Source organism: Bicyclus anynana, chromosome 5 (genome assembly GCF_947172395.1).
Source record: "Bicyclus anynana chromosome 5, ilBicAnyn1.1, whole genome shotgun sequence".
Classification (NCBI taxonomy): Eukaryota; Metazoa; Arthropoda; class Insecta; order Lepidoptera; family Nymphalidae; genus Bicyclus; species Bicyclus anynana.
Genome location: NC_069087.1, coordinates 7,013,791 through 7,041,526, shown reverse-complemented (window position 1 = coordinate 7,041,526; position 27,736 = coordinate 7,013,791). Strand labels below are relative to the sequence as shown.

At 35.2% G+C, this 27,736-nt stretch overlaps 2 protein-coding genes across 3 annotated transcripts in view; both read right to left on the bottom strand.

Annotated features, from left to right (window-relative positions):
* The window catches only part of LOC112054721 (uncharacterized), a 58,027-nt gene extending 41,610 nt beyond the window's left edge, over window positions 1–16,417 (bottom strand). For both annotated transcript variants that reach the window (XM_024094593.2, XM_024094595.2), the window contains exon 1: window positions 16,206–16,417. In XM_024094593.2, the coding sequence (XP_023950361.2) occupies window positions 16,206–16,262 (57 nt within the window). In that variant the 5' untranslated portion in view covers window positions 16,263–16,417. The remainder of the gene's footprint in view (window positions 1–16,205) is intronic.
* Window positions 16,418–21,606: 5,189 nt separating this feature from the next.
* LOC112054719 (isocitrate dehydrogenase [NADP] cytoplasmic) lies at window positions 21,607–27,545 on the bottom strand. Its single transcript, XM_052881691.1, has 2 exons — window positions 27,414–27,545; window positions 21,607–22,982 (listed from the first exon to the last, which is right to left on the bottom strand). Exon 2 carries the CDS (start codon window positions 22,973–22,975, stop codon window positions 21,749–21,751), a length of 1,227 nt encoding a protein of 408 aa, XP_052737651.1. The 5' UTR covers window positions 22,976–22,982; window positions 27,414–27,545; the 3' UTR covers window positions 21,607–21,748.
* Between the last annotated feature and the right edge of the window lie 191 nt (window positions 27,546–27,736).

The window sequence follows — 27,736 nt, the reverse complement described above, 5'->3', positions numbered from 1 at the left end:
ATTGTTTTTTTAAATAATATATTATTAGCCGATAGCCATCTCTATTTACAATACACAATTAACACATTTCCCCTCCAACTAAGCAAATAGCTAGTGTTAGGAGTGGGTACTACGATAGTCCATAAGCCAAATTCATGGTAGTGGAAAAAGAATTAGGTCATCTTGTTTTTTTTTTAATACTGATATTAGATTTCTAAGTAAACCTGTGTTAAGAAAATAATTCGGCACGTTGTTCTACGACGGATGAGAATCGAATCCTAGGTCAGATTTATATCCGGTCTTAAGGGCTTTTAGGGCTTAAATGAGTTCAGTTATTAGTAAATTTAGATAAGTCAAACTCTCTGTGGAACCCCGTGAATATTAACAAAGTTATTTACATTACGTAGGTGGGCGGTTTAATATTCACAAGGTAGAGTGTAGGCTCTATATCATCGTTTCCCAAAGTGGACAGGTGGACCCTCAGGGTCTACGGAAGACTCGGCGGGGGTTCACGATTCGTAAGGTCCACGAAAATTTATCTGATTTCATACTGAATGAGTCATTTTCTAAAAAAAATAATTGTGACTTTCGTGTGCTGTAAGTAGATATTAAACATTATAAGATGACTGAAATAACTTTGACAATTTTATTAACTGTTTGTCATCTACACACAATCAATTTATTAATTAACAAAGTAATCAATTCTCAATATATATATATTTAATTGTTATTTCTTGGTGGCTGTTGATTCAGCTGCAACAAAAATCGATCGAAAAAATGATCATCGGTTGCGTCAAACAAGAAAACAAAACAAAATCAAAATCACCGCAGAAAGTGATAAAAATAAGGCTACAAAACTAAGCGCATACATGCACAATTTTGTCTTTAATTCCATTATTTATTTATGTATATATAGTTTTTACACTTCCTGAACACACAACTCGAAATTGTAGGCGATATTTAGGTATTATTTGTTTAAATAACGTTCTTTGTTGACTACAACTCACATTGAGATGTGGAAATTTCCTCTTTGAGCGCCTCATTTTTCATGACCTACATAACAGTATTTAACATCATTGGGGTGGACCCTTGCTCAATTTCTATCCGTAACCAGTTAAATTAGAAAGTGGTCTATGAGAAAAGAAAAGTTTGGGAACCTCTGCTCTATATCTAGGATCTACAGATATATGCTGTGTGGGTAGGACTAGGTATTGGATGTCAAGTTATTATCGTGTCAATATCGCGTCAGGGGACCGCGCCGTCTAGACTCCCGTATCAACTTATCTAATTTTAAACGTTCGCAAACAACGCAGTTCACGTGAACTGAAAACTCTTTCGCAAAAAGTTACAAAAGGATATGTCAACATTGTTAGCCCTCGCTGCCTACCACGATATCTACGTTATACATGTAGGTACGTATGCAATATGCATCTATTGTTTTTTCCAGTTTAGAAATGGATTTTATACGAAATTTTTAGGTAATTTTAGGTTCAAGCTCAAAATTATCTATAAAACAAAAGAATGTAGTGTGTTTTATAATAATTAGAATTAATAATCGTCGTCGTCATCAACCCATATTCGGCTCACTGCTGAGCTCGAGTCTCCTCTCAGAATGAGAGGTGTAAGGCCAATAGTCCACCACGTTGGCCCAATACGGATTGGCAGACTTCACACACGCAAAGAATTAAAATAATTCTCTGGTATGCAGGTTTCCTCACGATGTTTTCCTTCACCGATTGAGACACGTGATATTTAATTTCTTAAAATGCGCACAACTGAAAAGTTGGAGGTGCATGCCCCGGGCTCGAACCCACACCCTCCTGAATCGGAGGCAGAGGTCATATCCACTGGGCTATCACGGCTCATGTAATAATAGTGACTGCTAATTTATTAGAGATTTTTTCCGTCTTTTCTTGTCTGTTTGGTGCTAACCACAAACAAAAGTTTTCAAATTCTTTAAAATTAAAGCCGTGAGTGCAATAGTCAATATAGATTAGGTATGCTTAGGTACGCAAACGAAGAAAGCTTCAACAATCATAACAACAAATTAATAGTTTTAACATCTATATTAATATCATAAATGTGAAAGTGTTTGTTTATGTATTTATTTTGTTACCCTTTCACACCATAACTACTGATACTATTCTCTTGGAATTTTCCATAATCGTTGTCGTAAAGCGATAAGTACACAAAAGATCATATCATATCTTTGATCTTGGAAAAGGGTTAGAAAAATACACTTATCTACAACACCACAGTCGCGAGCAAAGTTTGTTATTTTATATTAATTGATTATGAAACACGGCTAAAATTCACGTGGTATAAGGTCGGAGTATGCCCGACTAGTTTCGAACCCATACGGGGCCCCTAGTCATGAGCTGGTTCTTGCAACGCGGCACGATGCAAACTGGAAAGCGGCGGCGTGTTATATTATAATAGTTTTTTGTAAATATAGGAAAGTCATTTTGGATATTAACGCATTTTTTAGTTACTTACCTTATAATATTATGGTAATATTTTTACAAAGCACGTAAGCATCGAGAATGCATTTGACAGCCCTAAATGTCCCCCTGTAATGTTGGCAAACCAATCTTCGTCCCAATTCGAGCGGCGATCTTGTATTATAAGGATTATATAATTGAATACCCCAACCTACAAGCTCATATCTTTATAAATAAAATATACAAGAATTATGTATAAAATAAAGGAAAAACAAAATGAAGTAATGTTGTAAAAATATTACTAACTTAGATTTACGTTTGAAGAATCCACTATTAGGTAGAAAAGTAAGTGGTAGGACGAGTAAGTATCACGCAAAACAGATTTTTTCACAAAAGAGCATTTTTTTTAAGTATTTCTGCTTGTTTGTTTATTTGGTCAAGCATCGCTTAACAGGTTGATCAAGCGAAGCATTCTTCAGTGTAGGTAGGTGTTAATTTACTGAAATCGAACGTAAACTAAGTCATTAAAAAAAAAACACACTCACAGCCGAACGTAGAACCTCCTCCTTTTTGGAAGTCGGTTAAAAAAGCTCAATATTATGTTTAAGTTAAAAATAAATAAAAAATATACACGACCATCGATAGAAACATAATCTATACTTATAATAAATCTGTAGAGAGGTCAATTCTGTACATGAAATATATTTCCAAAATAAATGCCAAAAATGCAATCAGTAAATTTTTTGTCTGTCAGTCTGTCTGTATGTTCGTTATAGAAACAAAAACTACTCGACGGATTTTAACGAAACTTGGTACAATTATTCTTCGTACTCCAGGGCAGGTTATAGTATACTTTTCATCACGCTACGATCAATAGGAGCAGAGCAATGAAGGGAAATGTTAGGAAAGCGATACTACTGTAAAGGGCTGGATTAAAGAGGTCTAAGGGCGGACTAAGTCGTGGGCGTCCGCTAGTCTTTAATAAAATAATTCAATTTGCAACTAGCGTGATAAGATCCTTAACGGGTAACCGCATTATGTTGTGTTCGTCAGCTCGCCGCTTGATTTTTTCATGGAAATAGTGCTATTTATGAGGATTTCCCAATTATATTAAATAAAAGGACCCATTGACATTTAGAATTAGAAGTTTATTCTCTGATTCTACTTTTGAAAGAGGCCTTAGATTACTTTATCTAGATTACGGATTACGGAGGGGCGAGAGCAAGTCATTCTAGCAATTTGTTGCCGCGAAAAGCTTGTTTGGAAAGCAACTTTTGCGGCGTTTAGTAAAGGAAGCTTTAATCTTACGAGTTTATCAAATAAGCCCTCATTCGCACGAGAGTTTTTTCAACGGACGTTAAAAAAGCGTTCAAATACATCAAATGCATGCCAAAGTATATGTTCACACGACAGCGTTTTAAAACACGACGCTTTTACAAGCAGTGTTGCATTTTCAATTTTGGGCGTTGGAAATAGAGCTTTATTTGACTTCATACTATATTTGAACGCCCTATTTTTAACGTCCGTTAAATTAACTCTCGTGCGAATGAAGGCTCAATATAGATAAGTAGTATATAACTATGATAACTGTTCGAAAAGTGCAATATGACCTTTGAACTATATAAAATTTTAATGACTACGTACTTGAAGCAATATCAATTTGGGGATGTAATTAATTTGCGATGTCAGCGTAGTTTCAATCCGCCCTGTGGTCGGGTGTCTCGGGTGTAACAATTGTGCGTACACTACGAACGCGTGTTCAAGCAGGATTATTTGCCAACTTATAGAAATTCTCTACGTATTTCGGACAGTGATTTATATAGGGGGTGTGCCACCCTCGCAAGGGGCACCGGCCACCGCAACGTCACATCACAAACGTTGATTTCCGAAAGCGAAAGAAATTTTGAGTTGTCGTGATTGAGGGATGATAAAGATATATATTGCCTTACTACTATTTTCGTTGTGAAAGGAAAATTTTCAATTTTATGACGGCGATGATCTACTTAATTTCTTGTTGAAAAAAAATAAAAGTTAGAAATTCCATATCATACCACAGTACTAATCGAAATTCAGGAAATATTTAAAACTAGCGGACACCCGCGACTTCATTCGCGTGGAGTTTAGTTTTTCACAAATCCCTCGAAACCATGGATTTTTCCGGGATAAAAAGTAGTCTATGTGTTAATCCAGGCTATAATATATCTTAATACCAAATTTAAGCCAATTCAGTTCAGTAGTTGAGGCGTTAAAGAGTAAGAAACATTCATATCTTTAAAATCATCAGTTTTCGCAAATCTCGGGAAACCATGGATTTTTTCGGGATAAAAAGCATATGTGTTAATCCAGAGTAAAATCTATTTCCATTCCAAATTTCAGCTAAATCAGTTATAGAGTAACAAACATCCAAACATCCATACAAACTTTCGCATTTATAATATCAGTAGGATTAGCTTTTACCTAAGATTTTCCCCATAACAACATAACTAACAATTTAAAGAAAAACTTGTTATTAATTGGCAATAGAATACAATGTATTAAGTAGATTTGTTAAAAGCTTTCTATGGGAAGGGTAATTCGCAGCTACGTGAAACTCATTAAAATTAATTATACCTATGGGTAGGTAATAAAATACTATTACTTAGGTACACCTTGTTAGCTGCGTATCCATTAAAATAGGACTTACTTAATTGTTTATATTCTCTCCTAGACATTATTAAGGCAGTTACCAATCAAACTCACTTTCCTTATTCACCTACCTAGTACCTACTAACCTATTCCAGTCTCTAATTTTTCGTAAAATAGCCCAACAATTATACAAATTACTTAAATAACCACAAATATTTGACTGCGTAAAATGTATTAAAATATGGAACTTCCACAACTGAAATAAATCTGTAAACGGTCTGCAGAACATGCCGAAGAATCTATACTAATATTATAATTATAAAGCTGAAGAGTTTGTTTGTTTAAACGCGCTAATCTCAGGAACTACTGGACCGATTTGAAAAATTCTTTCAGTCTTAGATAGCCCATTTACCGAGGAAGGTTACATATTATTCCCGTATTTCCACGGGAATAGGAACCACGCGGGTGAATAGGCGCGGCGTCAGCTAGTTAGATATAAATAAGACGCACGAAAAACATTACTTTCCTTCGGACGTGTGATAAACAATATTAGGCAACATATCGACATGAGAAATAGTTAAATAATTAAAAACAGCTGTAAATATATTAATCCATAGAGAGTAACAGCGATGTCTACGAAAACAAAACTTTCCGTTATGCTTTTATATTTAATCACTGAAGCTTTTGTCTGAGAAGTAACTGTGTCTGTTAATCACAGCCACCCTGATTAGGTTCTCACTTGCCCGTGCTAAGTGGGTCGTATGTCAGATGTTAAAAAGATAACGCGATTGTATTGGTTGTAACATTTTTTTTTGTAACTTGTTCTAATGGTTCGCTGACACCGCCTGTCATTTCTCTAATTGATTTAAACGCCCGCGATGGCAAAAAATAATCGATGTACCAATTAACATGGGCAAATATTGTGCTTATTCGTACTCGTATATCTTTACAATAGATCAAATCATGACAAGAACAAGTGGGACGACATGCGAGGTGTCTTAATAAAATTAATTGAGTACAAACTCTCGGTGCGTACCGTTATCGTTAAAAGCTTTTCTTAATAAAATGTTTAGTCCTTTAATTGTACGCAAATATTTCACTGTCAGATTAGATTATTGGCTGGTTTATATAAAGATTATCTAAAATATCTACCAAAAATTTTAATGTAGGTATAGAAGCAATTTATTTAATTCGAAGTCTGTCAATGGCTTTTAAATATATAGCACATAGGTCAATGTGCTGTCGCGATACACTTAGAGGTTTAGTTTTAATTAGGTCATTGCGAGTATTTAAAGACTAGGTCATGCACTACAACCGCGATGATAGAGATATTAGATGGTTTAAAGCCTAATTTCGGTAATATTACTTAAGTAATATCTATAAATAACAGCAATCGATCCAAGTGCTCGGTCTCAAACATTTAACACCATCATATTTTAGTATTATACTAGGTAGCTAGGTAGGTACTAAGTGGTAGAAATATAAACATAGCCGAAGATAGGAATTTCAAGTTACATATTTCTCTTTTTTTTATTTTTCCCCCTTTTTATAAGACAGTAGGGACCCGATATAAGTATTAGCATTTATAATATTGTAAAGGCTACATGAATATAATAAAAGTGTAATCTAGGTACAACAAACATTGTACAATGTACATACGAATTATAGGTACCATCAGACATACATAGACGTATTGGAATAAAATGGAAAACTTAGCAGTGGTTAATCTCTTCGCTAGTCACGTATAAAATAAAAATTATTTCTATGCCTATGAGATTTTAGGTGGAATTTAGAGATAATAAATATTTGTTAGGTGATAGGTAGGCTATTCGTTGTTAGGGCGCATCGTCGCACAACCTTACGAGTACCATAGACATTGGAACGCACGCAACGGTACTATGACCAGTCAATTCACCAGCCTGCCAATACTAGATTTAATGCCTTGAAACCACAGGTTCAACTTGCCATAAAGGTACGGATATTAACTGCATCCAATAAGCAAAGGACGTTTGTGATAAATAATGGTGTGTTCACGCCTTATTTGGAAAGTAACTATTTTGTAATCCTGAGACAACAAATAAAGTAAATAAACACTCGTTTATTTCAATTCTTCTTCGGCCATTGTTATATCATGTTGTGCACTTAACAATAACAAGTATGTACCGGTTCTGTATTCAGAAGTAATGTGATATTTATAACTAATTTGGATATAATAAACTACTCGTACATATCTACACGTTCCGCTTTTAATTCTGTGTAAAATGTGTAAACGGATTTGTTTCGGAGTTTCTATGAACGATGGATACTTCTGCTATTTTAACGATTCCGATGTAACTTTTGACGCAAGTAGAATTTTTAGTAGTCATATATTCTTGACAAATCTTCTATAGTAACTGTGGATAAAGTGAATAAATACATAATTGCTACTTCACACCTTCATAAGCTCTTCTCATGAAGTTAAAAAATGATGACAAAGTCTTAAGTATGCTTTATTACTAAGATGCTTTACCTGGTGCCTTGAAAAGACAATGCACCAGTACTTAATGACTACTAACATGCTCCGCTTTTGCTGGTGCTAGTTTTGAAAAGAAAAATCTTAATTATTTTTTTAGTTAAGTCAAGTTAGGATTTTTCTACCCTAGTCTTTTGAAGCATCAAATGACTAGGGTAAATATATTTTTTATTATCTACGCTCTATCTAAACGCATAAGCATACGAGGTTTGAGCTATAGCTGATACTCTACAAAATTATAATACCTTAGAGAAATAGCATTTACAGTAGTTTACAGTAGTTTGATAAGTAAAAGCTATCTACGATCTTATTTTTAGCAGTAGTAAGAAGTTACTAGTAAAAATAAATCTCTATTTATTCTTTTTAAAATTTAAACAGTCCGCAAGTACTGCTCAGGAGGTTTCGATTTTTTTGATGAGAAGTATATAAATGCTATTTATATCTAGTACGTATTTGTGTAAATACCTCCATATCTGAAGTCGATCATTGGACCAGTTTATCAACAATCATACCAATTTGATTCTTTTTAAATGGCAAGAGGACCCACACAGCGCATTGCCCTCTACTAGAGTCAGGTAAAAGGAGGATTTTTTTGACCACACAAGTATATACTCAGCGTGACTTCTTTATAGTCTACATAGATGGAATATAAATATGCGATACAGTATAACTAACTGTGGTTTATTAGGTCAGTAGGATGCACGCATTGTATTTGAATATATATTTTTTATGATAATATAGATTTGGATTACTTATGGCTATTTAAAAGTGTTTAGTACATCACGTATTTTTATCAAACGGATAGATATAACATGGCTGCTTAAAAATAAAGCTGATTACACACTTACATATTGTAATTGTTTGTTCATAAAATATTTGCGCGATAGGTCGGTACAAAGTTTTTTATATTGTCCAAACATCTTGATTCAAAATTTGTATAATAGGCTTATTCAACGATATTACGCAGGCGCTACTTTGATTCTACTTAAGTATGGAAATGTCTGATGAAAGGTTCAAGTTCTTTATAAAGTTACTTACTTGTATTTTTCATTATTTATATTTCTATGTAGATCCGTATATGTTACTTGGTCCCTTATCCCGACTTCAATATGAAATATAAAAATAAATTTAATTTAATTAGATCTAGATTTACGTCACCAGAACATAGTAAAAATTATGAAATCGGTTGACCCTCCAGCTATTTTGAGAGAGATAGTGACATTTTTGAACTTAAAACACGTACATACAGAAATATATCACCCTAAAAATTGTTACGATATCTTCCTAGGTGCTAAAAATGTCAACATTCGATAAAAAAGTCGATTTTCTAAAAACGTATAATAAATATCTCGAAGTTAAACGTCTGTGGTTGTCCTAAACTTCAGTTAATTCAGGTAAAATAACAGTGCAGTTAATTCGAACCAAAGGCGTGACGATAACACCAGCTATTATGTTTTGATGAAATTCGCCTCATGAAGTGCGAATTCTTATTTTTTTTTTTATTTCTTTCACCGAAATGGAATCGACCGACATTTAAAAGTTCGTTGTGCTCTACTAGTGTAAGATGAAATCGATATTTGAACAATAACGAGATTAAGTGACTTAGTATGAGATATACTTGTCCGTAGAGCAGTGCCGTTATTTATGCAGGATGTTACTGTTTAGGTCGATGGCTCATTATGATTTTTAATGAAATAAATGATTGATTACGGCATACAAAAAAGACAGGTATACGAGTACCTACAGAAGTATCAATTAATTTATATTGGTATCAAGTACATACCAAAATCTATACACTTATAAAAAAACTAAATATACCTAATTATAACATGTTGAGCCGTGATAGCCCAGTGGATATTACCTCTGCCTTCGATCCCGGAGGGAGTGCGTTCGAATCCACTTCAAACTTTTCAGTTGTGTGCATTTTAAGAAATTAAATATCACGTGTCTCAAACGGTGAAGGATAACATCGTGAGGAAACCTGCATACCTGAGAATTTTCACAATTCTCTGCGTGTGTGAAGTCTGCCAATCCGCATTGGGCCAGCGTGGTCGCCTATTGGCCTAACCCCTCTCATTCCGAGAGGAGACTCGAGCTCAGCAGTGAGCCGAATGTGGGTTGATAATAATAAAATAAATAAAAATAACATGTTATAACTTTACACAGATATTTTTTTAAATTATAATGCTAGCCTTTCTTTACCCTGGAGCTATTAAATGTATCTAAGTAATCGTATCTATATGTATAATTGTATAGTACAGAAGATAGTACAGAAGTAATACAGATGACGTCTTATTGATATAGTATTAAATATTTAGAGTTATATGAGTGCATATTATAATTTAACGGACTCGTGGTGGTCCATTGCGGCTTGACATTTAAAGCTATTGGACCTCTTAATCACAAATTTTTTTTGTTCTGACAATTGACGCTATTAAAAAAGCTCTCAGCTACACGAGCAGATTCTTGGGCCTTGCTATCTCTTATATGGAAAAGAAGATAAAAGCTCAAAAATAACGATTAAACAAGTACATTATATTGGAGCTCATGGTTGAACGCGCTTGCTTAGAAGATACTTTTTAATCTTGACTTGAAAAGGCCCGTTAAGGAGGCATGGAAAACGATAGCTGGAAGGGCATTTCATATATTAGCAGTGCGTATAAAAAAAGAAAAACTAAAAAAGGAAAACTAGTCCAAGGGCGTGAATGGTAATCCTGAGCGAATATCCTGAAATATAATGTAGAAAACCGACAGAAAGGCAACCTTTCGGCGATGCTCTAATCTTTGAAGTTTAGAGTTTGTTATTGCTTTATTGAATGCCTTTGACCACCACAGCCAGGTTGTCCACCTAGTCTAATGCAGTAAGCTGGTATTTGGCGGGATCATCTCATAAATGGGAACAGTATTCCACATATGATCGAACCTGCGCTTGTTTTAAGGGCAAAAGCTGCAGTTCTGGTGTGAACCTCTTCACTTTATTGAATATGCCAATTTTCCTGCCACCTTCGATTTCATTAGTAGTCTTATACATACCTACTACATTTAATGTATGTCCCTACTCATACAAATATGTTTTGAAAGTACCCCAAACCTTGTACCTACCTACAAATTTTCCTTTTTAAGTATTATGTTGTTACCGATAAGAATTTAGAAATTTTCTCAACATTAAAATTCAGATAACCCACTTGATTATGTTCATATTTTTGCAATCTCAAAAGTTTTTTTTGAATACGCAACAATAACATTCACAAAAAACAGAATAGTCACGCAAACTTTTACAAGTAGGTATACAAGTGATGCCTTAGTAGCTTTTGATTCCAAAAATAGTTTTTTCAAGATGAGTATCGACCAAGTCACGATCTTGGCTACATAACGAAGTTAACTTTCACGTTTATTATTTTTTAACAACCTTTTTGATGGCAATTTAGCACAGATTATTCTGAAACAGATTTTTAGCAAACCGTCCTTTTTCGAAACCATTCCGATTTCGGTCGACTTTGATTGGATTTAATGTTATTAAAAAGTAGGACAAGATACGAATTACTTTTTTTCAAAAGCGTTTTTACAATCGGATCTTTATTAAAGTGACCGTTAAGTGTTGCACATGACTCCAAATTCCTATGTCACAAAAAATGTTACTGTTAGTAGTTTCCAGCCTCGCTGACCCAGTGGTTAGCCTATGTGATCCCGAGGCCCTGGGTTCGAGTCCCAAGTCGGGATAGGTATAGTGAGATTTTCTTTCATAGAAGATTTTTCAAGATTTTCCTATCAAAATAGGAAGATAGTAATAATTTAATAGGCAATATTTACAATAATATAAAAATTATTTAAATTAACTAATTACATAATTACTACCTACATTTTATATTTAACAAAAAAAAATAGAAATATTTCCACTATAAATCATCATCATTATCATCAACAACCCATATTCGGCTCACTCACTGTAGAGTGCGAGTCTCCTCTCATTATGTGAAAGGTTAGGTCTTAGTCCACCACGCTGGCCAAATGCGGATTGGCAGACTTCACGCACGTAGAGAATAAAGAACATTCTCAGGTATGATGTTTCCTCACGATGTATTTCCTTCACCGTTTAAGACACGTGATATTTAATTTCTTAAAATGCACATTTAACTGTTGGAGGTACATGCCTCAGACCGGATTCGAACGTACGCCCTCCGAATCGAAGACAGAGATCATATCCACTGGGCTATCATGGCTCTTTACTATAAAATATATTGTACTAAATCTATACTAATATTATAAAGCTGAAGAGTTTGTTTGTTAGTTTAGTTGGTTGAACGCGCTAAACGCACAGGAACTACTGGTCCGATTTGAAAAATTCTTTCAGTGTTAGATAGCCCATTTATCGAGGAAGGCAATAAGATATATATTATTCCCGTATTCCTACGGGAACGAGAACCACGCGGGTGAAACTGCGCGGCGTCAGCTAGTTTAAAATAAATCTGAAGACTTTAGGCGTCGTAGAATTCCTCCGATCGATTTGTAAGGTCCCAGAAGGCTGACAGTATTGACACGTTGTATGACAGTTCCGATTCTCTGACCTAAAGATAACCTTAAAACGTCGAGATTAGATGAAAAAAAAAGATTTTTGTAAAGCTCAATAGGTATATTCCATATATTAGTACAGTAATCAACAGCAAGTTTACATAAAAAAATTAATGCTGCTGCTATTCTTGTAGACGCATACAGAAAATACTCGTTCGATGAAATACGTTATAAAAAAAATATTTGCTCTGTGGTTGTTCTCAGTGGAACCACGTCGCTCATTGTTAGAACACGAGCTGAAAACAAACCTCCCATTCAAATAAAAGCGTATTAGCTTTAGTAATAGACGTTTCTCGGTAAAGATGCATCGGGAATGAGCCTCGCGTGTTAAATAATAACAAGGCTCAATGGCGAAAATAATACGCTACGCCGGCCAAAGACCACAACAATGTTACTTAGTTGCTACGTTAACTCTACCGTAATAATATGTTACTGATAAAAGTGCTACACGCAAGTATAACGTACCTGTCGAGTAATTAATTACTTTTTTTGTTGATAAATTATGATGTCAAATACTACTCAATACAAATGACTTGACTGTGTTTCAAAATAACTAGCCTGTACTTGACTTGCAGGACCTATGTATATTGCAAAAAGCCAGCCATCGTGACGCGTTTTAGCAGCGTAGTTCCCGGATAAAATGAAGCATATGTTACTAGCTGATAATGTAGTTTTCCATTACTTACAGAATTTTTAAAATATTTTAATTTTCATAGGATCAGAGAAGTTAGGTGGTAAGCGCCAAAACGTAATAAACAAGGACTGACGCAGTTTGCCTAACTTGCATTCTAAAGACGCAATGGATTTACTAGATGGAGGTCCTGGGTTCGATCCCCGGCTGAGCCGTTTGAGGTTTTCTTAATTGGTGCAGGTCTGGCTGGTGGGAGGCTTCGGCCGTGGCTAGTTACCACCCAACCGACAAAAACGTACGATTTAGCGTTCCGGTAATAAGTCGTGTAGAAACCAAAAGGGCTGTGTATTTTCATCCTCCTTCTAACAAGTTAACCAGCTTATATCTTAGATTGCATCAACAGTTAGAGCATCAGGTGAGATTGTAAAGAATAAAAAAAGGTAAATAAGTAGGTCCTTACCAACGTTCTAAATACTTCTGTTTTATTTCTCTACTACGAACTTTTCTGATCCTAAGAAAATTGTAATCCAGGAGTGTGTTTTTATCGGCTCTAAAGCAAACGTTGTTTTCAAAAGGACCCTGGACCACCCATTAGCAAAAAAAGACCATCCAGCTTACAACAGCTTTTCTTTTACAAAAAGGGAATTCAAAGAAACTGCACAGATCTAATGGAGATGGTTTCATAGCAATAAAAACAGATCGCGTAGGTAATTGAGCACCCTCCCGACATTGCCTGATTGCATGCTCGTTTCCCACGCGTTGGATCCTGACTTCTTATGCAACTTAATCGAAATTCCGTTAAGGAGAGAGGCTGTTAGGCGATCGATAATAACGAATACTTGATGACGTATTATGTGACAACTAAATATTCTTAATGTAAAACTAAAAAACCAAAAATTTTCATTAATTCCACCTACTTGTACTACATACTTTATGCCTCAAAACAAATATTATTAAAACTTTAGCCTATTTAAGTATAGGTAGGTATGTAACTGATAAACTTATGGAGCCAGAGCTACTCGATGTCCATGCAGTTTTCACTAGTAGATTAAAATTAGCTTGGAACTATTAAGTTTTGTTTCATTAAAATTGGACATTGCAGAAGAATATGAAAGAAAGAAGGCACTATACTACAGCCGTTCTTGATGAGGTACTGTTTACCTACAAACAATTTAAAAATGAGGGTACCTATAAATTATGTACTAGTCATTTCACACCTAACAATAATTATAATTAACTTGTTCTTCTTAAATTAATGAAAATAAATTTGATTATAAGCTTAGAACAATTAGATAATAAGGTTAATATATTTTATGTAACGTTTTATGAACAAACCTTAAATTAAACGCATGTCATGCGTTATCGACCTTTATTTTCTAAGCTTTTCTAAGCTTATTTATTTTTAACAATTTAAGGTTTGTTCATAAAACGTAGGTACTTTGTTGGTAGAAGAACGGCTGTAGATAGTATCTTCTATGTGTGTCTAGCAGTTTATTTTATATACAGATTTCTTAGCATGTATGCGCGAATTTCTAAAATAACTAATAAATATTATAGACTACACATTATAATTATATAACGCATGCTTTTAGAATTTAACTAAGAAGACTATTCTGTAAACGTTGCAATGTTGTTGCATGAGAATATTGTCTCATAAAACTCAAAACATGAGAGCATATTACGGCAATTAACCTCCTGAATAAGAATAAAAGTTGTACCTACGCCTAAGGAGTTATGCTGCCCTGTAAAGCACTTAGTCCTGCACTAAACTGACCCTCGTGCCGGCTTCACCGGTTAAGTGTAATAGTCGTGCTTTTAAAACACTATTAAAAGCAAGGGAACGATGAAGAACCTGGTTATAAAGTTGAACTAACATTAGGTTAAACTATAATTTCACCCGCGTCTTTATACTCGTGCAGATTTTTAAGCAATTAGGTGCATAACATGTTCTACAGAGTCACGTTTACCTCCTAATATAGGAGAGAAGATAAAAAATCTTACTAATATTATAAACGGGAAAGTTTGTATGGATATTTGGATGTTTGGATATTTGTTACTCTTTAACGCAGCTACGCGATTTGGCTAAAATTTATAATGGAAATGGATTTTACTCTGGATGAACACATCTACTTTTTATCCCGAAAAAAACAATGGTTTCCCGAGATTTGCGAAAACTGATGATATGATGATTTTAATGATATGAATGTTTGTTACTCTTTCACGCCTCGACTACTTAACTGAATTAGCTGAAATTTGGTATTTAGATATATTATAGCATGGATTAATAGGCTACTTTTATTCCGGTAAAATCCGTGGTTCCCGAGGGATTTGTGAAAAACTAAATTCCACGCGGGCGTCGCTAGTAGATACATAAGTAAGAAAAAGGGTCACAGACAGCATTTGTAGGAAAGCGAAAACATGAAAGCAAGCAGCTTGAACGTTAAGGGCCCTAAATGTACATTTGGAGGAACATCTTAAGCTCGCGCCGTACTCGAGGATTGTTCCTGTAATCTTACGGTTATGAGTACGAATCATGTGAAGCAGAGCCAGTAATTGGGTGCACCCGAGCGGCGCTTGTAATTGATACGGCAAGCTAGCGGTTCTTCAGCTTTGTGCTTGTATCCGCGCCCTTTGATTGTATATGGCGGCGATGTTTAAGTCGTTACGGAATACGGCATCATGCGGCTATCTGACTGATGCTTCTGGGATGAAAAGCAATTTAACTATTCACGATGTTGCAATAGATATGTAGGTAACTGTATATTTATTGTGTTGCGACGCTACCAAATGTTTACGTATCGACTTGAAAAACGATTGTAAAAGTATTATCTCCGCTTGATTTAGCCGTTTAGTTGTGGTAGGCGCTTAATTTGTCAAACACTGTTATAACTGCCATGTTCCGTGATTGTTTTGAAACTTGTACAAAATTCCATTATTCTACTGGTTTTTCACATCTTAGATAATGGTTACAGTGGCGTAATAATCTCAACTTTATATGGATAGAGTTCAGATTATTGATAAATAATCAAAATTACTGTCTGTATGTTTGTCCTCTGTGCGTTCCCTAACCACTCGGCTGATTGTGAAGAAACTTTGGTAACTTACCAAAGGTTTGTGTCCCTACAAATTGATGATTGATTTACTTATTAGTACCTACTACCTGGTATTATTTTCCCCACCTATGTCTGATGCAGTTAGTTAATCATAAACCCTACCTAACTGTCCTATTTTGAGATAAATAATGCAAGTTAATTGAGTTTAGTAAAGCTTTTAATTGAGTTTTAATACAAACAAGTACATAGCTAATATAATCTATTTTAAGGCACGTTTTTGTATAACTCAATTAATATATTATATCAATATGTAAATTATTGTTATTACTAATAAATAAACAATTATTAAGCATCGTAAAATTGGAATAAATAATTGGGATTAAAACAACGCTTACCAAAATATTTACAACAGCGAACCATTGATAGAGCGTAGGGGGACTGATTCTATACATCGTTCACGAACACTCGGATAAAGTTCGATAAATGTATTGTATGTTACGAATTACGTCGCGATTCCCGCCAAAGACGTGGGAGTAACTCGTACGCGAGTGCGTTATGCCGGTTTGCCCGCTAAACTGAAGGAGTAAGCACCGTGAGAGCTTCGCGAACGGTCTCTGAATGGCCCACTCCACGGAGGGAGAAATGGCGGGAGGGACGTTCTTGTAGGGGAAACAGCGTCAACCGCCTCCGGTAATTCGCTAAGAAAAGTTATTTTTTTTATTGTTTCGCAGGGACTAAAAATTTAAGACGAATTTTTTCGTAAGAAGTGATATTAAGGTATATTTAGGTTCAAAGATATATTTAGTTGCTAGTTAAGACCTAAATAATTATATACAAAAACAATACATTTGATTGAATAGCTATGTGAACTAAAAGTTCACATACCTACCTATTCAATCAAAAATTTAATGTGAACATAATTAATTAAAAACATATTATTAATTACTTATAATTAAATTAGGTAATAATCTGGTAATTAATTTGATAGATTCGTCCTTGTGTACCTAGTGATGAATATAAATTAGTATTAGATTTACTAAGAACTCAGAGCTCTCCGTTCTAGACAAATTAATAATTTATCAGCGCTTCGATCGACTTCATCGCTGTTCCGCAAACTGATGTTTATTTATTAATAGCCTAGTCCAGATTTAGGCATTGAATATGCTATACTAATAGCATTAACAACTGAGTCTTAGGGCCATAAATCATTTCTCTATATCTATCTCGCTTGCACTTATGGGTCTTATGGAGCCGTCTAGTGAAGGGTGTAACAATGAAAGACATATTATCGATAAGTAAAGTTTATTATCGTATCTTGTTCACAAAATTAAAAAAATTAACAATATTTGATTTAATATAATACATATTTCATATTATATAATTATTAACTAAATAAAATTAATCTTCATCTGAGTCTTCATCATCAGAATCTTCGTCTTCTGCCAAATTTATTATATATTAGTATCCATAGTGCGCAACGAGTAACACATGAATGTATTTATTTAATTGCAGTAAACACATTTATAGCAAAAAAAATACGCAATGCAATTACATTAGAAACCGACCAATCAGAATCGTCCAAATCATTATTGACTCATCATTAGCACGTGCGCAGGTAGCCGTTTATCGATAATTAGGGTGCGCAGGTAGGCGCGCTGCACATTCCTATCTTTTTTGACTTTTATGACCGGACGACTCAGATGATAATGCGCATACTATAATGGTTTGGCATATTCAATGCCTGAATCATTATAGTATACCTATTTCTTAAAAAATCGTAATAGATACGATAGAGTAAACCGACATTCGACAAAAGGTTAGGATACGTATTATATTTTTTTATGAAAAGTTTTGTTGTCGATGTCAGAAGCGTCTTTCTTTATTCCCACTAGGCATTACAAGTATTAATTTAACGACAAAAAGAAGCCTAGGAAGCTAAGCCTAGCCTAGATGAAAGATGCGATTCAGAGCGTTTGGGTACATAGGTCATCGTTTACAGCCGATGGAAGTCCACTGCTAGACATAAGCCTCTTGCATGGACTAAAAAAATATATGCAGTTATTTCCTCCACATTAATATTTAATTAACCCTGTAAATACTTATATCATATGAAAAAAAAAATATAAGTTGGCTATAGAGTAATTGGTCATTAGCATCATCATCATTAACAGCCGATGGATGTCCACTTCTTCCACTCTTGCATAGAGTTCCAAACACCACGGTCTCGAGCCACCACCATCCAGCGGCTCCTTGCAACTCGCTTGTTGTCTTCGGTCTACCTAGTGGGGGTCGACCAACACTGCGCTTTCCGGATCGATATTCCAGCACCTTGGGACCCCAAAGTCCTTCGGCTCTTCGAACTATATACCCATTTGTCACTTTAGCTGCGCGACTCGCTGAGCTATGTCAGTATCTACGGATCTCGTCATTTCTGAGTCAATCACGCATAGAAACTCCCAGCACAGCTCGCTCCATCGCCCGCTAAGTGACTTTGAGCCTTCTCATGAGACCTATAGAAACCAAGTCTCGGATCCGTAAGGCATCACTGGCAACGCGCACTGTTCGAACCTTTGTCTTTAGGCACTAAGGAATTTTCGAGGTTGATCATACCCTATTGTTATTATATAGGTAATAATGAATGCTAGGCTTTTTGACAATCTCTCTGGCACAGTTGGGAAAATCTTACTTTACGAGCACCTATGACGTCAATTATCGGATATTAGCCAACCCGAGAATATTAGCATTTCTTGTTATGATATGTCTGAGATTAGCGACCCAAGGTTCGTGATTCTTGCTCATAATCGGACCTAAAACCTCAATGTTACAAGGCTTGGTTTTCGCAATAAACCAGAGGTTAAAGTTTAACATGTTAAAATTATGACCATTATTGATGACAATATTGTCCCTTCTCTTGGATGTTACATCCGTTTTTAAATTGGACAAGATAATACCGTTTTTTTTCTTGTTTTAGGCTATTCCTTCTAACACAAATTACCGCTCGGAAAGGAATTCAAGGAAGGAAGGTCATGAAAATCTATTCCTGGCTTAGGTACAGACCATAATTAAGTACTTACCTAAATAAAAATACCATTGACACCAATACGTATAAATAATATACTACTGGTAAGCTCGAGAAAGCGAAGGAAGAGATATAATATACAAACATACTATATAAAATTTTAAACGCCCAACCAAAAAATTTACAACGCCTGTGAAAAACTAATAGCAATGAATGTTTATTCTAAGTGGCTATTAAGTTTTCGCCAAACACTGTAATGAACTTTATAAACGAGTTTACTTATTAGCTATAGCTTAGATACCTTATTGGTATACTAGTTATTTGACTTTATAGAGTTTTATTATAAACTAGCGGATGCCCGCGACTTCGTCCGCGTGAAACTCGATGTAAACTTTCAACTACCCCTACCCTACCTCTACCCTACTCCTACCCTACCCTACCCCTACTCTACCCCTACCCTACCCTACCCCTACCCTACCACTACCCTACCCCTACCCCGTTTTCTAATTATTATTAATATGAACTTTATACAATAACAATAAAGCTCAAATTGACTACGTTTTAGTTAAAAAACATTTGTATGGGAAAAAGAAAAGGGCTATTTTTATGGTTTTTCCGGCAATTATTCGAATTTTTCTAGCTGTAAAAACCATCCTAGAACTTCAACGAACAATTAAAAAAAAAATTGACCAAATTCGTCCAGGCGTTGTTGAGTTATGCGCTTACCAACGGATTTTGCGATTCATTTTTATATTATAGATCTAACGGGCGCTCGGAACTTCATTTCGCGAGAATCTAAAGTGCCTACCTACGTTACACTATTTTATTAAGATAGGGTAAAGAGTATAAAATATTATACGTATACAGATAATTAAAAGTTAATTAATTTATTTATAAAGTAAAAAAATTATGTGTGCTTAATTGACGTTTCGGAATCAGATTCCAACGGCTGTAACATCCAAGAGAATGGATAACATAATAGTGATCATCGTCAACCAACTACAGGGCCAGGCATCCATTCTTCTAGGAAAGGTTATTTACTAGCTGTTCCAGTACGAATTGGTGGACTTAGGCTGATAATGTTCGAATCTTTAAAGACCACTATAAGATATTGGTGATTAGTAGCGGCAGGGATTGTAGGTACCATCATCTTATGGTAGAGGAAACATCTCGAGCAATTTCCAGGACTTGTGCCTTTGGATGTAAGTTTAAAGGATCTTTTTAAAATCCATTTTACAGACAGACAGAGAGACAGACTTTATTTTGCATTTATAATATATCTATCTATATATATAACAATGAATTGCTGTTCGTTAGTCTCGCTAAAACTCGAGAACGGCTTAACGGAATTATCTTATCTTGGTCTTGAAATGTTCGTGGAGGTATAGGGAAGGTTTAAAAGGTGAGAAAAAATCAAATAATTTCCGGGAAAACCCTAAAAACTGCCCTTTTCTATTTTCCATACAAACGTTTAAGAGTCAAGCGGTGGGGGTGGGGTAAGGGTAGGGTAGGGTAGGGGTAGGGTAGGGTAGGGATAGGGTAGGGTAGGGGTAGGGTAGAGGTAGGGTAGGGGTAGGGTAGGTGTAGGGTAGGGGTAGAGGTATAGAAGGGTAGAGTAGGGATAGAGAATAAGTGCACTTATGTCAAAACGAAGCTTGACCGGGTCCGCTAGTATTAGTATAGATAAAGTGGTAAGATTTGATTTTTCATTTAGTTTATATCGAAACTACTAAAACTGAACCAATTTTAAGAATCCTTCATGGATGGAATGAAAAGCCACATTATCAGTTAACAGAAACTTGCATTTTTATCCGTGCATTTCCATGGAAATTTAAAATACGTAGGTGAAATTGCGGGGTTGTCTGCTAGTAGGTATTTAATAATAACCCAGGAGCTCAATATAGTCAAGTCAACAGAAAGAATACAAAGCTATAGCTTGACAAGTTCGCTAATGACACTCCCATGATATGCGGGCGACGGGTGGGGAAGGACTGCGCCGGTATGAAGTCGTGCGCGCGGAGCAGAGGCTAGCCCTCCCGGCCCCCGCGGACCTTCAGAAGTGTTACGAACGAATTTGCCAAACTATAAATAGACTAAGCTCCGGACAAACGATCTATCCAGTCAAGATCATAATAATGTAGAGTTTAACATCAATAAAGGTACCTAGTCACCTGAGTAGACTTTATTATTTAATATTTTATTACAACTTGATAGTGCCATTATTTTAAATATAACCATTGGTTTAGATTTCCATCCTTGAGTTTCGAACTTCCGACTTACAATTACCTCATTACCTACCGTTCCGAGTTTAATAAATTGTGGTAAACAGGTTCTATGCATACTAACCAATGGCACGGTGTGAAGTTGTTAAGTACATATTTACTGTTTAGTTTATGAATAAAATTTACCCACCACATCAATAGGTACGTATATCAAGTATATTGCACAATACTCCGTCGTAACATGTATATTCAAGACCAGATATTATCACATTTTTGTGACCACGAAGACCGTAAATTCTTATCTGTCTGATAGCAGTTTATCGCACTCTCATTGTGCTATTTGCTGCATTAAACAGCAAGTGTCGGTTTTCTTGATAATTTTGGGATTGATAACATCCCGCAATCACATAATGACATACAATTTTATAAATCTGAACATTTGCACCAACTAAAGTATGTTAGATACTAATGCTATAGATAATACTACTTGCGGTGATACGTTATCCTCCCAAATTCATAAAATATGTTAAATACGTTAAATAATAACAGGTGACATAAACAAATATTTCATTTATTACACATAAAAAGTAAACAAGAAAATAAATAAATGCCAATAATATCCTCGAGCCCATAAGTGTTCACTTAAGTAGATAGGTAAAAAATGTTATAAATTGCAAAATATCCGCTTGGTACTTAGTCATTGCCCCAAACTCTTCCTCAAATTCTCAGCCAATTTGTCCATGAACTCAAATGTTTCATAGTAATCAGATCGCTTGACATTGCTCATGCCCTTGATACAAATTGCAAGATCTTTAGTCATGATACCCGATTCTATGGTATCGATGCATACTTTTTCGAGAGTTTCTGCGAATTTTGTGAGTTCAGAATTGTCATCTAGCTTAGCACGGTGCAAAAGACCTCTGGTCCATGCAAAGATAGAGGCGATAGGATTAGTGGATGTCTCCTTTCCTTGTTGGTAGAAACGGAAGTGTCTGGTTACAGTTCCATGAGCAGCTTCGGCCTCTACAGTTTTGCCATCAGGGCATATTAAAACTGAGGTCATCAACCCTAGAGATCCGTATCCCTGAGCTACGGAATCCGACTGAACATCTCCGTCGTAATTCTTACAAGCCCACACAAATCCACCTTCGGATTTCATTGCGTAGGCAACCATATCATCGATAAGACGGTGCTCATACCAAATGCCCGCAGCTTCGAATTGCGCTTTGTATTCTTTATCGTAAATATCTTGGAAGATATCTTTGAAACGCCCGTCATACTTTTTAAGGATAGTATTCTTTGTGCTCAAATATAGTGGATACTTTCTATCCAAAGCATATTTGAACGAGGAGTGCGCAAAATCTACAATGGAGGCGTCAGTATTGAACATGCCGAGTGCAACACCAGCACCTTTGAAATCATTCACTACATGTCTAATGGGTTCGCCCGAAGCAGGAGTGAATACGAGCTCTAATTTTCCTTCACCAGGCACAACAAAATCTGTAGCCTTATACTGGTCAGCGTGAGCATGACGACCAATAATGATGGGCTTCTCCCAACCAGTTACAAGACGAGGAATGTTCTTGCAGATGATAGCTTCCCTGAACACAGTACCGCCGAGAATGTTACGAATGGTACCATTGGGACTCTTCCACATCTTCTTTAACTTGAACTCCTCCACTCTCTTCTCATCCGGAGTAATCGTGGCGCACTTAATGCCAACATTATACTTTTTAACAGCATTTGCACAATCGATGGTTACCTGATCGTCGGTTTTGTCCCGATTTTCCATACCCAAGTCATAGGTGTGCAGCTCGATATCCAAAAATGGTATGATAAGTTTATCTTTGATCAGGTCCCAGATAATTCTTGTCATTTCATCGCCAAGGATGTCGACAACTGGTCCGGCCTTAATTTTCGACATTTTGAAACTGAAACAAAAGAAGAAGAGTTAATAAATTGGCATGGTCGCTAGTTATCATTTATTTTCAAAGTTCTGTACCCGAAGGGAAAAACGTGACCTTAATAACAAAACTCTGTTGTCTATATGTTTTCACCAGGCTGTATCTCTTGAAATGTCATAGTTAAAAAAGTAAAATTTTCAAAGATATTATATTTCTGTTGCAGCTGCAACAGAAATACAGCTTCATAACAACAAAAATAAAAAACAGAAAAAAAAATAATATTTTAGGGCCCATACAAAAACGTATATTTTGGGGGTTTTTTTTTATTCTCTACAAGTTAGCCCTTGACCAAAATCTCACCTGACGGTAAGTGATGATGCAATCTAAGAAATAAGCGGGCTAACTTAGAAGTAGAATGAAATCCACATTCCTTTCGGTTTCTACACGACATCGTACCGGAACGCTAATTCGCTTGGCGGTACGTCTTTTGTCGGTAGGGTGGTAACAAGCCACGGCCAAGCCTCCCACTAGCCAGACCTGGACCAATTAAGAAAACCTCAATCGGCCCAGCTGGGGATCGAACCCAGGACCTCCGACTTGTAAATCCACCGAACATACCACTGCGCCAAGGAGGCCGTCAAAGAGGGTTTTTATAGATAGGTTTTATACAATCCTTTTATGCACTAGTCCGACTCGCACATAACCGGTTTTACTTTTATTTGACCAAAATGTATCCCTGGTTAAAAAGAGGTGTAGATCACAGTTTAGACAGTAGACGCTTAACCCTTCACACCTTCTTTACCACTGATACATATAAAATATTGGAGAATGAGAATTGGAGAGGACAGGGAATATAGACATTATTGAAGAAATAAGTCAAATATTCCTCTGAAAATGTACAAATACTGGAGAAACATTGATTATGAAAATTTCTGTTATACAACTCTGACATATTGTCTTTATCAAATGTTTATAAACAGTAAGAAATTCTTGAAATTGACCTTCAACACAGTTAACTGTTCCAATGAAACAAACAAATACCGAACATAAACAACCTTTGTCCTATTACAGTCCATGACTTATCAAAAATATATAAATTATAAATGTAAAACCACTCTTCACATTTAAAATGTACATAGTTAACATGTTAATTGTTTACTGTGTTAGGTATAAATATATTTTAATTACCTTGAACTTGGTTGGTTATATTATCTTTTAAATAAAATTCTCATGTCACATGTTCGTTCCCATACTTCTCTGAAACCGCTTGGCCGATTCTTATGAATATACTACTATATATATGAATCGACTACTATTTTTCAAACCCCCAAGGTGATAAGAGATGTCCACCCTAACGTATTTTTCTATAATCCTATACAAACGATTTATAATAATATATTAAATTAAATACCATATCATACAGTCCAAGTGTTAGTGGAAAAGTTCCGGGAAGGCAAACAATTGATTGATGTTAGTGTAGGGGTAGGGTAGTGGTAGGGTAGGGTAGAGGTAGAGTTGGGTAGGGGTAGCTTGGGTAGGGTAGGGTACTCGTAGGTGAAGGGTGGGAGTTGAATAGGATAGGGGTAGGGAATGAGTCAAAGCGAAGCTTGACCAGATCCGCTAACAGAGATAGTATGCATAAAAATGTATCCAAGAACCCTAAAAAGACAGATTAAAACCTGCAATAAACATCATAATATTTTGTAAACATTGTTGGGTACAATTTTAATCATAATCTCTTTTGTGAAGAGTATTGAACTTATGAACCTTCAATTTCTACAGAATGTTTTAAATAATAAACATGTTGAAATACAAACAGTATATTACAAAAAACAAACTTTGTTTATGTGCAGACCTGTACACATATTGATAAGACGACCAAAATCATCAGCTAGAAAGCAGTTTTATTATTTTTATATAGGTAACCAAGTTTTTTCTACATTTGGTACCTGATGATGGATCACAGATAGCAACAGATCATAGAACAACATACACCCTTAAATCCAGCTATGCTGTTATATTTTCAGAGAAATATAATGTTAGAAGTTATCGTTAGCGTTGCTTAAAAATTAACTCTAAATAGAAGAGAAATCTGCTTAACGAGAAAAACTATACACAGTAGGGAAACACAGCTTAGCTTAGTAGGGGGTTTTTAAAGAGTTGTTTGACAATCAGCAGCCAAAAACCAAGATTTCCAAGTCATCATTGGTGACATTCTGCAGAGGAACCCTACACTGAGTGTGGTAATACACACGTGGTATTTTTTTGTTCAAAGGGGATGGAGCATCTAGTTAAGGGGATCAAGGATTTTTGTTGTGCAAAACTTGGACCTATACTTTAAATATACCAAAACCAAATAGAAATACACACAGAGAGGTACCTTATTCTGTTGCACCTCACTATAAATGATATCATCAGGTACCAGTCAACCTGACTAGTAGTCTTTACTTAGACCCATCTGACCTAGCATGGGCGTAGCGAGGTACAGGCGCGGGGTGGGGGCAGCTGCCCCGCCCCTAGCATAGCATTCAGTTACTTAAGAAATAATTGTTTCGGCTGAAAACTGCCCAAAACCGTAACTGTCAGTTGGTGAGATACTCAATTTAAGTATAGCTGCCCCCCCCCCCCCAGATACAATCCTGGCTACGCCAATGTGACCTAGCCAGACTTTAGAAATAAATAATATAATCTTTTCTTAGTACAGATCTGATAGAACACAAATCATCATCAACCCATATTTGGCTCACTGCAGAGCTCGAGTCTCCTCTCAGAATGAGAGGAGACTCACTTCTGAGAGAACACAAATGGAACATGGAAACTATGGCATAGTTCATTCTTATTCCAAATTGGTAATCCAAGTGATTTGGTTTACTCTATAAGTACATGAAAGTGTGACTTGCAGAATTTGTTTTTATAATTTACTAACATTTTTCCTCATAGAGCATTGTTAAACTCTACTTCATAGGTAGATTGGTGTAGATTAGAATTCAATGACACAATAACACTAACAATATGCCTTCCACTGCCATTTGGCTAGTATACTCGTACTTTAGAGCATCAATTCATTGATCTTATTGAAAACATCATTGACACCAATACTAGACATTAGAATTAATAACAAACAAATAAATGACTTATTGATGTTTTGTTGTAAATTATGGAACAAGGTTTATTTTAGAAATATGTGGATTGTTATACATTATATTATAATTAGTACAATTTAAGTTGTACCTACTGACTAATATGTAATGTCTTTTTTACAATGTTTTTATGAGTTTTGCAGTACAAAAATAATTATTTTTGCTTGTGATGATTTTTGTATGGTTCCTTCCTACAATTATAGATTTAAGAAATATTATTAATATTCAGTTTTCTTTTAATGTCCCAACTTGTTCCCGCCATTACTTTACATAACTTACTATAGTAGGGGGGCCCGGGATGCTTTGTAGTTACTAAAGTGTCATTCGAATCAATTAGAATTGATACATCAAGAAAAAGCCTCAACATCTTAAGGACCTATAGGACCTTATAGATTCAAATCTAAGAACTCTAGTCTTTAGACCATACATACACACAAATAACACAAACTTTTGGCCTATTTAGAAGGCATGGAGAATATTCATATAATTAATAATTTTTGAAAACATTATAATTCTTATTCTTTATGTAATGTTTAAGATTTATTTTATTTACATACTAGCTGACGCCGCGCGGTTTCTCCAGCGTGGTTCCCATTCCTGTAGGAATATGGGGATAATATAGCCTATAGCCTTCCTCGATAAATGGGCTATCTAACGCTGAAAGAATTTTTCAAATCGGACCAGTAGTTCCTGAGATTAGCGCGTTCAATCAAACAAACAAACAAACTCTTTAGCTTTATAATATTAGTGAAGACTAGTATGGAGTCAAAATATACCCTATGACATTCATAAATAACGTAGCTTTTTATTGATAAAATAATTTTCAAAATCTGTACAGTAGATCCATGGCATGTGAAGCTGGCCTTCCATCGAAGGCCATGCTAATTTAATTTATTTGTTAATTTTTGCATTTCAGTTGTACATTCTTATTATTTTAATTTTTTTTATATAATATTAGTATAGATAAATAAATAATATGATTAGATAGATTAAATTATAAATATCTTTGCTAATCAGGTCAATTATGAACTACATACATTACAAGATGATTAAGTATGATTTGTAAATTGTTAAGATTACGGGTTATGTGATAATTAAGAACCAGCATATCATTACTAACAATAATACTCTATGAATATAGGTCTTTCTCAGCTATAAGAACTATCACTTCACAAAACTAGTTTCTCTAGTACAAAGTTCAATGGAGGTAATTCAGGAAAAAAATGTAATTAAATCTATATGGAAATATAGTTACTTACATATAACTTCAATACTTCAAACAAATTAAATTTAGATAAAGAGGTACATAATAACTTACCTTAAGTGGGATGTGGAAACTGTTTAGATATCTGTTAGTTTTCCAATTATTAGAGCACAGGACAAGTCAAGGAACATATTTACTCAGGAGAAGAATACCAACCTCATACAAAAAAAGTGGCACTAAAATTACCGCCATCTGTGGAATGCCCCCATTGAAACAATTTGCCAACGCGGGAAATTCAAAGCCAATATATTGTTTTTAAATTTTCACTGTTCAGCTTTTGTAGACGGAATAGCTTTAAAATAAATATTTTTAAAAACCATTTCGATTAATTAATTAATTTAAACAGATATTTATAAACTCTGTCGATTAATTAATTA